Source organism: Helianthus annuus, chromosome 10, assembly GCF_002127325.2.
Source record: "Helianthus annuus cultivar XRQ/B chromosome 10, HanXRQr2.0-SUNRISE, whole genome shotgun sequence".
Lineage (NCBI taxonomy): Eukaryota > Viridiplantae > Streptophyta > Magnoliopsida > Asterales > Asteraceae > Helianthus > Helianthus annuus.
In genome coordinates this window covers 28,588,734-28,601,313 of record NC_035442.2, presented here as the reverse complement: position 1 = coordinate 28,601,313, position 12,580 = coordinate 28,588,734, and the positions used below count along the sequence as shown (strand labels likewise).

Sequence of the window (12,580 nt, the reverse complement as noted above, 5' to 3'; positions counted from 1 at the left end):
TTCTGCCGTTTCCTTCATTTAGAAAAGACATACTTTAAAAAAACTATAAAATAGCATAAAGAAGCATTAAATCTTGGAAAATGTTATAAACACAACCAATGACATACATACGAAAATGCAAAATGAACATCTCTTATTAATATAATTGCAACCAGTCAAAAGGATAAAAAACACAAAAGTTGTCACACGGGAACCATTAATAGGTTTTACGAAAAAACAAACAAACACTCCACGAAAAAATAAAAACCAATGAGATGTTCAAAACATTCTTAGTTGCCACAAACTACTTCTCAACCTTGGGAATCAGTAATCCAACCGTGACACCATCATCATCGACAACCTCCTTGCCAGCTTTACGTGGTTTTGTAGACGACTGAGAAGACATCACATCATCATCATAGATGCTGTCCAAATTCCGCTTCAGCTCGTTTTCCAGGACACGAATTGAGGTACCGTTGACATCTTCATCGGGTGTTTTAAACATGTCTTTAGTAAAATTCGAAACAGGTGTATCATCGGCTTTGCTACGGGAGACAGAATCCTTAAAACAGGGAAAACAAATAACGATTCAAAGTAAAAAAAAAAACAAAAAAAAATCAAAGGAATTATAAGGAACAACCAGATATAAATTACACACATTAACGGGGACCTCGTCTGCTGCTTTGATGTCAGAGCTAACAACATTCACACGCTCCTCGTCAACAGGCTGAAAATATGTAATATAATAAAAATTATATAACTGGTTAGAGTTACATAAAATATAAGAATACAGCAGTGCATAGGTTTTCAAAGTACCTGAATGACATCGAAAATTTTATCTAGTTCGCCAATAACAGTTTGATTGTCTGTTAATTTTGAAATAGAGTAACCATCCGATTTGTTTTTTATGTTAAATGAACCGATGGATATCTTGAATGCAAACTTCCTATTAAGTAGAGCATTGAGTTCTGGCGGAAAATTGCCTTCGTTAGCTAACTGGCGAGTGATATACAAAAAAAAAAATTGGGAAAATTTTGTTAAAAAGCGATGAAATGAAAAGTTACTAATATTAATCGACAGATTTAAAACAGAACAACAAAATATAACGTACATCAAGGTTCTTATCCAACAGCTGAGTCGCGTTAACCTTCAACAGCCTAAGCACCTCACGCTCAAATAGGGTGAGCGTCACAATACCTGTACAATCCTGAACCCGTATCGGAACCCTGATCCTGAAACACGTTAATTCTATGTTACACAACATTCAGGGAACTCGTAAACATGTAAAATATCAATTGATATGTAAAGTAATATTACCTCGGAACGGAGTAAACAGTCTTACTGTTACAGCCATCGTCATTACACTCTAGAACCACAATATCTTCAAAACCATCGGAACCATCTTGCTTTTCTTTTGAAATTGTTTTTGTGGTGACCGCTCGATTACAATTTCTGCAAGCATTATAAAACCAAGAATCCTCGGAAGCAAAACTCTTTATAGTTCCGACAATAATTACAAACTTTTTCTGTAAAAAAAGATATTACAAATTACGTCTTAATGATATGTCAAATAAATAAACATGGTAAAAGTTAGATATCTTGTACCTCCGAGATTTGATTTAAAGATCCAATAGTACTGAACTCAAAATCTGAAAGATACTCTTCAGTAGGATCCTTTATTCTGGATGCACTCAACCCAGAAAAGGTGGAAGACGTTTCAGGGGTAATGTTTGAAAGGAACCTAGCAAAAAAATAAATTCAACGTTATTTGTGAAGCCAGTATAAAAGTCGGGATATGGTGATGTTAAAACATACCTCTTCTTAAAAGTTAAAATGTCATCAATTTCAGCGTTGATCAACACGCGAGTGACAGTGTAGAGATTTGAAACATAAAGAAACCCTAATAGTGTACACAATATTCTAAAATCAATTTAGATGGACATTTGTTAACAAAAGATAATGTAAGTTAATAAATATTTTTATGAGAAATTAGGAGATTACCTCCCCAGAACCTGTATTTTCCGAATTGAACAATTACAACAACATTTTTTTCATCTTGGTTGTCCCTTTCAAAATCCAAAATATGTTCAGCATAAGCATCCCAAAGAGTAACATATATTTGCTTCCCTCTATGAAAAAAAATAACATAAGTTAAAAATTAGAATATGAGTGATTGAGTTATATATAGTTAGTAGTCAAAAAAAAGGATTAACAAACTCTAAATCCTGAAGCATGAATGTTAGCTTCTTTTCTTGTTTCCCGTCTTTGGTATCCTCTTTTAGATCATAAGGAAAACTCTTAACGACAAAATCAATTACGTCTACAAATAAAACAATATTAACATAAAATAATTTGTAACTTCATATAAATAACATATCGGTATTATATATTAAAGTCAAAAAAGTAAGAATACCAATTGGACTTTTAAAGGACTTATTGTCGTCAGTCGGGTCTTGAACAACAGAACTAAAGGAAGAGAAGTCGAATCCCCACTCAGTACCAACAGGTTCATCACAAACCGAAACTATTGCGTTGCTGTTTAGATTAATTTTCGTCGAAATATGGACATACTTCACTTTCTGTCGATTCTCGCCTAATGAAGGATTACGGATGAACAAACACTGCTTCTCCTTCAACAAATGTTCATACTCTCTGGCAGTCTTGGCTAAGACAAAGGCTTGAATTTTCGTCCCCTAATATGTACAATAAGTACAGCAAATTAATCCAAAAAACAATGAAAAAAATATGTATATGAACTAACATTATAAACATCTTTATGTACACTTACCTCTTCGTCCATTAAAATCATATCATAGCAATAAACCTTTCGAGAATCATTGAAGGCTGCTCGACTCCATAGTCTGACAATGCGAACTTTGATGGTATAGTCATCCTGGTTGAGATTCAAATTTTTGAGCAACGTGATGGCTGGTTGTTCCATTCTACATAGCATGCAAAAAATGAAAGAATTGAATGGACATATATAATAATAAGACACAAAAAATTACATACATTTAAAATACTACATAGAAACCAATATGAAAACCGTATTGAATGGCAAAGAAAAGCCATACATTTTGGACGATTGAATGATGATGTTTCTTAGACTGAAGAAAGGAATTTGTGAATGAAAATGTATTTCGAAGTTGTTATTTATGCTAATATATTATTTTTGGTAAATTTTTTTCCCTTAAATATATAAAGCAATCACAAATTTGTACAATCATTAAGTTAGTTGAATTGCAATGTATATTATTCAATCAATCTATTATTTTAAATAAAATTACAATCATTACCATATTTCAACTTTCAATTTAAATTTCGAAAAAAAATTAAAAAAATCTTGAATCAGAACGGAAATTTACATTAAAGTTAAAATAAATTCACAATCATTACCATATATATAACATTATCATATTTCATTTTCAAGTTTCATATACGAAAATTTGAAAAAAAATAAAATTAATTATTATGAGTATGTATACTAATATATAAATAACTCATTAGCATATTCAAAGTTACCATAATAAAATTACTAAATATATCATTGACTCCATTTTAGTGTATATACATTGTGAAAACCGACAACATTCAATGTTGTACAACATCATAAACAGTTGATGGTTTACATTGACATGGATTACATTGGATGTTGTACAACATAATAAGTAGTGGATATGTTTAAAGCACAATGTAGTCTACTTTGTAAACATGATATTAATCTAAAAAAATGTGATTACACTTACCTGCTCGAGCAATCCAATATAGGTCTAAACTCCCACTTCAGTAACTTTAATTGAAATGTAACTATTAAAAAAAGAAAACAAATAAAAAAAATAAATCAGTTCAAGTGCTAATTACCAACTCGCCAACACATAAAACAATAAAAATCAGTGCAAACATTAAATATCAGTTCAAAGACTAAACATATATTTGTTTCTGCCTCGTTCGCAACATTAATAATCAACGTCCTATATATCATAAAATCAATAGAATATATCTTTTAACATATCCATTTTAAGCTTATTTAGTAAAGTCTACCAATGAACAGAGACTCAATACTTGAAGTCTCTAATTATAAATCTGGAGATTTCGACCCGTTTACAGGTGTTTTATATTGAATTGGCAGTTTAAGGCAAGCAGTTATATACCAGTTGTAAATGTGCTGTTAATGGTTGCTTTCTAAATCGGACTGTAATGAAAGAATAAATTTGTTGTAGTAATATTCTAGGGTTTTATACTTTTAGCAAACTAATACTAATTATGTTACTCGGGTGGATGCTGGATGTACGTTCAAAATCCGTGGGGAATAAGGGCTTTTTTTTAAAAAATAATCAGCAATCTTCGTCTTAGTGTTAATCTTAATCTTAATATGTTAATCTTAATATTGTTAATTGTTAATTGTTAATATTAGAATATATCTATTTAATTGTATCCTTAATAGTAGTTTCTAGCTAAAATTTGATCCATCATACTTGTAATGGAAATAAAAAGTACAAAATACATAGAGTAAAGTTTAAACACATGTCATATAGTTGTTAAAATAACAGTTGAGATATTAAAGTAATATAAAAACTTGAAATTCAAAATCAACACCAATGTTAAAACGAAAGACAATTCAAAGGCAAAAAACATGCCGTAGTTGTCTTATAACTAATTGGTACGCCTAACGTAAGGTACAACCCTCTCAACAGTCAAAACCTGATCATTTTCATTAAAGGAAAAGTGAACCTGGTCGCTGACCTTAATCCTACCGGCTTTCATTAACTTCTTCCAAGAGGTCAAAGCATATCGAAAACCAGCCTTCCCTTTTCTTTCACGTCTTTCACGTCTGGTACCGTGGGTAATCTGCAATGGCGGATCCAGATGCGAAAATCTAACGGTCAAATCTTTTAAACCTTCATGAAGTCTAGCCATGCGTGAAACAGGATCAGGAATCCTCTGTATTGTTGTAAAAACAAAAGAATAATGGTTATTAAGTAAAAAATGGATAACATTTGATTTTTAACAGTATGTAAAATTAATTTAAAACTTACAAAATGATCTTCACCAGCCATACGAACAAACTTTTTTACACCGCCATTTATTTCTTCATCGTCATCATTTTCAACATCAAGAGGTGCAACCTCAGCCTGAAAATTAAATGCATAACATCAATTAAATTAAATTGTAAAAAGTGTATAATTATGGTCAAATATGACACTTACCTCATCGACATCTACGTCTGAATATTTCATTTCAACCCCGTTTTTTCCAAAAACTTTTAAATGGAAAAAATTCCCAAAAGATTTTGTAAAAAACATAAAACAACCATCATTCACCCGTAATAGACTAACAATTACGTCAATACCAGCAGAAAAACCGACTTTTCCGTCAAATGTTTTAATTATAACGTTAAACATGTTGTTGTCTGTAATAACAGTAGCTATTACATCATTTGACGAATAATCATAGTGTTTTGGCAGGATACATTCTGGAATGACCTGTGGGGATGATAAAACCAAATCAGCAAACAGTAAATTTAATATAATTAAATTACTACATCAATACAATTATAAAAATATAGCTATAAGTTATCTTACATAAAATTGAGATGATGGAGGGAGCAGATACGTCCAAAAAGTGGTATGACTAACCCCATCAAGGAAAGAAGTTAACTTAAACGTAGCGTAATCTATAGGATTAAATAGAACCAAACACCCAATGGTTAGTCGTAAATGGTCTACAACTTTGGACCAACCATGAAAAAAGAATATCTTTCCTTTAGAGGCGCTTATTCCAACATTAAATTGTCGGCCATCTTCTGTGATTATATCAACATTCGTAGGACATTTATATTCACCCCATAGTGTGCACGCAGCGTCATCTGGAATACACTGATACAAAAAAAAATGATTTATACTTATACTGAATAAATCTTAACAATAAAATATTAACAAACTGTACTTAATATATACAGATAAAGAAAAAAAAAGAAAATAAAGTTATGTAATAATTTGTCATTTACCATAATAAATTCGTCTGCTTTATTCATGTGCCTACAAAAACTGGGTAGTCTGAAACTGATTTATAGATTACGATGTTAATCAAGTGTAACATGTAAAGGTTAGCATGAGAAATAAAAAATGCAAACAAAAGAGAGATTATACAAATGAAATACCTTGATGAACTTTCAGCCGTAGGAAATACCTACAATAAGAGGTTACATAAACAAAGCACGTCAGATGATTTTTATTTGAAAAATTAAACATTTATGATACATCATAATAAAAAACATGGTTACATTTATAAATGTGTAAGTGCATATATACATGGTTTTCCTTATAAATGTGTAAGTGCATATATACAGTATACAAAACAGTAATAAAGAACAAATATATACTGCTACATGATGTAATCAGTATGATCCATGTTCCGTTACAGTTTCAAACATTCATAAGGCAAGATCTCTGTATTAGACACCAATTTTTTAATGAATAATAAGTATACAGGCCTACATGATTCAATAAATATGTTCATCGTTGGCATACATTTATGATACAGCATAATAAAAAACATGGTTACATTTATAAATGTGTAAGTGCATATATACAGTATACAAAACAGTAATAAAGAACAAATATATACTGCTACATGATGTAATCAGTATGATCCATGTTCCGTTACAGTTTCAAACATTCATAAGGCAAGATCTCTGTATTAGACCCCAATTTTTTAATGAATAATAAGTATACAGGCCTACATGATTCAATAAATATGTTCATCGTTGGCATACAGTTTCAATAAATCATTAGGCAATATGAGCAATGTTTAGAAGTAAGTTTTTTGTATAAATGTATTAGTTTCTACTATACAAATATGTTAATCGTTGGGATCGGTGTAATATAACTCGATCAATATATAGGTCGACGATTAAAAAAGATTCAGTTAAACTACTCTACAAAAAAAAATAAAAATCCCTAACAATTTAGACTCAATAATCTGCAGATCTTAATTCAACATTAAGTAAACCTATAAAATTAAGAGCAGATGAATAACATATTAACAAATAAGTCCTAAGAATTTATACAACTTCATAATTTCATAATTATCAAAAGCGACACAAAAATCAGAGATATTCAGATCAGTGTAAGCCAATAAAAATGTAATAATCTGCAGATCTGATTTCAACATAAAGAAAACCTAAAATCGAATATTGAGAGCAAATCAATCCATAATCAATAACATATGCTTACTTATGATATTCAGATCAGATCAACATAATTATCAAAAGCGACACAAAAATCAGAGATATTCAGATCAGTATAAGCCAATAAAAATGTAATAATCTGCAGATCTGATTTCAACATAAAGAAAACCTAAAATCGAATATTGAGAGCAAATCAATCCATAATCAATAACATATGCTTACTTATGATATTCAGATCAGATCAACACGAAATCGAATATTGAATCAAAAGACCTATTAAAAAAGCCCTAAAATTTGCTACAGATGAAGTTCCATATAAAATAAGCATACCAGTGACAAATAATCGTACCTTCAATAAGTGTTGACAGATCGTTTGAATGCCAAATCCTTGTGAACAAACAGATATGATTGACAAATCGTTTGCCCTAACAATCGATGAGAAGACACACCAGAAGTCATATGGTTTTATAGATTTACGGCTATTGAGATGAAAGATAATTAAACATGGGAATTGAAACATATTTTGGAAGATGATTCGAACAATAATATGGAAAGTTGAATTCTCTTTCTAAGCGTTACAATCAATTGGAAAGGGGTACAATCAAAGAGAAATTGGGAAGTGAATCGATGCATTGCCGCCTAAAGAAGAATTCTGTCTAACATTTACTTGACAGGTGGCAAAAAGAGGTTTAAGGAAATGCCAAGTGGCCAAAATTGTTTTGTTTTAATATAAGTAATAGATATCAAAAATAAGTTTTGATTTTAAAGGGAAATACAATCTAGGTCAACCGTGGCACCTCCTCGACTCCGTTTCGCATTTACAACTTCCAGCCAATTCATAGCCATGGCGTCGTTTCGACAGAGGCGTCTCTAAGAATTCACGTACCCTGTTCAAGCTCGAAAAAATGTGTCCTTCCATAATGTTTTATTAGTGTTTAAAAAAAATCAAATTAGTATTGAACTCAATAAACCTAATGCCAAGTGGGCTAAATTTATAAACCATAAAAAAAATGATTTGTAAATGGGTCTATATTGGAGTTGGTATGTGTTTGTTTACTATTAAAAAAAATAACTTATATATATATCGGATTTTTTTTAAATCGCGTGCCCCTCGAAATCACGGGCCTTGTGCAGAAATCCTCCCCGCACACCATCATAGCCACCTATGCGTTTCGATATGTGTAGAATGGGTGTCAGTTGCTTTTTGTATAATGATATAATTCAATGGTATATTTTGTGTTCTATGCGTAACGATAATTTATATATAGAAAGACGTATCCAATAGAACAACTAAACCAAAGTTGTGGTTTATAATATCTCACATGAAAAGAGTATAAATACGCTTAGACATGTCACCCGAAATGTGATACTCCTTAAATCTCATTATCAGCTTGTATAAGGTCATGATATTTTATATTGGCAAATCTTATATGACTCGGCATTGTAATTACTTCTGAATTGATGTTGTGTGAAGAAAACTTTATTTATAAGGGAAAATCGGATGAAACAAATTTTGTTGGTCAAACCTTAGATATGCTCCCGAAGTAGCAATATCAATTAAAGGCCATTAAAGGTTCGTAGTGACTGTATATTCGTATGTTCGAGAAAATAATTGAAAATCATGAAACTTGTTTAGTTTTACTCTGATCCATGAGTTGAATATATATTTGATCATTGTGATCATGGATATAGTTAAGAAAATTCTAATGATAAGATCGATCATGAGAATTGTAATAATGGTCCTGGTAATAATGAGATAGACCACCAAAGGTGGCACATAAAGGGAGTAATCATATGAGAATATATCATTGAAAGTTTGGGATGATAATATGACTTTCTCTCATATTTTATATGTTTATTATATAAACAACAAGTAGTACATCTACGATCATAAATAGAAGTTTATGGATCATTATATTTGATTGGCATGACCGGTTAGACCACGCCGAGTCAATGATGATGTGAAACATAATGAAGAACTGGAAGATTCTTCCTAACAATTAAAGATGTCTTTGCTCTCAAAGAGAAATTAATTATTTACCAACCAAGATAGGGTGTGAATCCCTAAATATTTTGGAATAAAGAAAGGATACGTATATCCAAACATGATACCATTTAGTGTTTTTAAATCGATGCATCGTCTAAATGGTTATCAAATCCACAACCTGGAGTTTGTGTGATTGTGGCTTAGCTAATGTGATAGCAAGCATATTAATCTAGATTGCTATATTTATTTTGGTAATAACGGTGAATTCAATTCTCAACTTATTAATGATATTGGAATAAATGTTGGACTTCATATAGCTAATGTTTATAGAAGAATTGTTTTGTTGAGACGATCACTAAATGTTCACAATTGATTGCAAAGCCAATGATCATAAGAGCAAGAGTTCATATTTGTATTTGGGTACATATGATTTTACATGTACACCATTAATTCACATCAAGCCAATATGTCATCATACTTCCCTCGTTATAGTTGGTTTTTGGTCAGGAACCAAATACGTCCCTTCTAAGAATTTAGTTGTGTGGTATATATAATATTGATCCACCACTAGCACAATGCTGTGACCTCTAAAAGGGTTGAGAATATATGTTGGGTAAAAAATTAATTGTCTATAATTAAATACTTAAAGCCATTGGTGAGAGACTTGATTACGGCTCATTCGTTTTCACTTTAGTGAATGAATGTTCCCAACATTAGGGGGAGATAACAAGCAGTTGGAAAGTGAAAAGTGAAATGAATTATCATGTCATTTTGATCCTCATACTATAAACGGTGAATCAGAATTGTAAAAGATAATTCATTTACCAATATTAAAGAACAAGTTACCAGACAAGTTCAATGACCTAAATAGAGTGACTAAGTCACATAATCAACTGTTTATGCTCCAGTCATATTTGTGTCCCAAGAGGACAACCAAATATTTTTGTAATGAGTCTATTGCACGCCGGAGGCGTAGTAGACTAGTTGATTCCAATAATAAAATTCCTCGAAAATTGGAGCAAGTAATTAAGATGGTCAAGTCGAGGTTATAGTAATAAGATCTCCTGAAGAGACAGTAGACATGATGGTTCAAGAAGAACCTCAGGTACCTGAAATTAAAGAGATCTCGTTAATTTATATCATGTCTATATATATATATGGAATCAAATTAAAATCGACGTCGTAATACTTATGTATATAAAATAGCGCTTGAAATGATAAAATGATAAGGATCAAAATTTAAGATCTGCATAATAGAAATGATTGGCCAAAAGAGAAAAGACGCAAATAAGGCAGGGTTGAATTCTCTAATGAAATGGAAAGTTTCCATACCAACATCTATACAACTGAAGTTGTGAAATATGTTGGATATAAATGGGTTTTTTATTCGAATTATGTGAAAATCAAAATGAGTGATATAAGGCAAAATTGGTGGCACAAGGATTTTTGCAAAACCCATGATTGATTATAAAGAGACACATTCTCTATTGGTGGATGCAATGACTTTCCAATATTTTATTTGTCTGGTAATATAGAGAGAGAATTGATATGCGTCCTATTAATGTTATGTTACTTGATACTTAAAGTTTACATGAAAGTCCTTGAAGGATTTTAAATAATCATAATCATGTAACTCAAGTTCTCGAGAACAATATGATGGTTGTATACAAATTTATATTTGCATAGGTTGTATACAATTGGAATTCCGCATGAGTATCCCAAAGTATTTGAGTGCTTAAAATGTTAATTGAAACATCTTATGGATGTAATTCTTGTGCGCCAATAAACATACATAGAAAACTTGTGTCTGGTGTTTATGGCATCTCAATGTACAATGTAAGAGCATTGTACAATATGGATTTTACAAACGAAGCAAGTGTTAAAGATATCCTTGCATATGATATAGAAATCTATGTGTTAAATAAGCAAGTTTATGTAGCAAAACTCCTAAAGAGTGAATGCACATGCATATTTGAATAAGGTGAAAGAATTTCCTCATGCGTTGGTAATGCTAGAAGCACTGGTATCAAAACCTAAAAAAAAGATACTATATGAGGTTGACAAATATGTATGGACTAAAATAGTCGGGTCGAGTATTGTATAACTCGAGATATTTAGATAAGAGGGATATAAGTTTGATAAAAATAGCCATATTTTATCAACATTTTTCTTTTATATCACAGTTTACAGTGATGATATCTACGCATTATCGAGAGAAATTATCGAGCTCTTAGAGGGAAATTTCTATTAAAGACCTTGGCATAATGTAATTATTTCTTGACCTACATTTCGAGCATATATCGGGTCATTTTATTATTAGAAAGATTATCTTTTGAGTACGTTAAAAGTTATTCAATCACTTGTTATAAGAAATAAATATGATCATCTCTCTACCAAAGTAGAGATTCTCATTCTAGAGTACCATAGTTAAATGCATTTATGCATTAACATGTATTGCTAGTTATGATGATCATAATATCTTTCACTTGAACTTATTGTCATGATATAGTCGGTGTCAAGCTAGGAGATATTGGAATGAGTTGAAACAAACATTTCAGGTATGAACGATATTTGATTATATTTTACTAACCCATGAAAACAAGTTTGGTTAGTCTTGTAGATTTGAGAATGTAACATAGCACAATCGTGGATCGTATGATATTTATTTTCGAAAGGAAGCACCAAGAGTCTCATCTGAAGATCAGACAGCATTGCTTAGCATAAGGGATTGTACTTAAAGGGATCAAGCGACATTCTATTGGATACAAAAGCTTTGAGCAACATTCAGGGAAGATCGGCACACGTTACTTAAAGGATATTTATTCAAATGAGGGGGAGTATCATACAAGTTGCACTTTTTTCTCTTCACTGGGTTTTATTCCATTTGTAGTAAGGTTTTTAATAAGACAAGATTATCAGGGGGAGACAATACGCACTGCACTCTTTTTCCCTTAGCTATGGTTTTGTCCCAATGAGTTTTCCTAGCAAGGTTTTTAATGAGGCAGCATCTCCATGCGTATTAGGTTGATAACCAAGGGGGAGTGTTATAAACATATATTATTATATGGTTATCAACACTAAAAGTAGATTAGCTTCTTCTCCAAGTTTTGTACTCCTATATATATCTCTCTTGTATATCATTGTAATACATACCTATCAATGAAATAATAATCTCTTTCTCCCTATATGTCATCTATACTGTTATGTTATTAGGTTAGTTTCACAACACGTATAAGAACATAATCAAGTTTTATTTATTGAAACATCAATAAATTCTATACAAGAATACAACCATAATTTTATCTAAAAACAAAAAAAAAATATTAATTAATAACCGAAATAACCATAACCGCCAATTAACTAACCGCCTATCGGTTATGGTTATGGTTAATACTTTTAGATTAATCGAATCAGTGGTTAATCGA

The 12,580-nt window shown here is 31.2% G+C and overlaps 1 protein-coding gene and 1 long non-coding RNA gene across 2 annotated transcripts; both read right to left on the bottom strand.

Annotated features, from left to right (window-relative positions):
* Positions 1–1,412: 1,412 nt before the first annotated feature.
* On the bottom strand, positions 1,413–2,060 carry LOC110881042. The gene is made up of 4 exons (XR_002559570.2): positions 1,981–2,060; positions 1,795–1,879; positions 1,585–1,720; positions 1,413–1,505 (listed from the first exon to the last, which is right to left on the bottom strand). It is a non-coding gene; the product is annotated as an uncharacterized LOC110881042 (long non-coding RNA).
* A 6-nt stretch (positions 2,061–2,066) lies between these two features.
* LOC118482605 lies at positions 2,067–2,920 on the bottom strand. Its single transcript, XM_035978157.1, has 4 exons — positions 2,768–2,920; positions 2,393–2,672; positions 2,193–2,299; positions 2,067–2,108 (listed from the first exon to the last, which is right to left on the bottom strand). Exons 1-4 carry the CDS (start codon positions 2,918–2,920, stop codon positions 2,067–2,069), a joined length of 582 nt encoding a protein of 193 aa, XP_035834050.1.
* Between the last annotated feature and the right edge of the window lie 9,660 nt (positions 2,921–12,580).

Bases quoted from the DNA above. Each gene is read 5' to 3' on its own strand.
- LOC118482605 (XM_035978157.1), bottom strand. From the start codon at position 2,920: ATGGAACAACCAGCCATCACGTTGCTCAAAAATTTGAATCTCAACCAG. The intron at 2,673-2,767 runs GTAAGTGTACAT...TGTACATATTAG, and splicing joins TGATTTTAATGGACGAAGAG to GGGACGAAAATTCAAGCCTT. The intron at 2,109-2,192 runs GTTAATCCTTTT...TTTTTTTCATAG, and splicing joins TGCTTCAGGATTTAGAGTTT to AGGGAAGCAAATATATGTTA.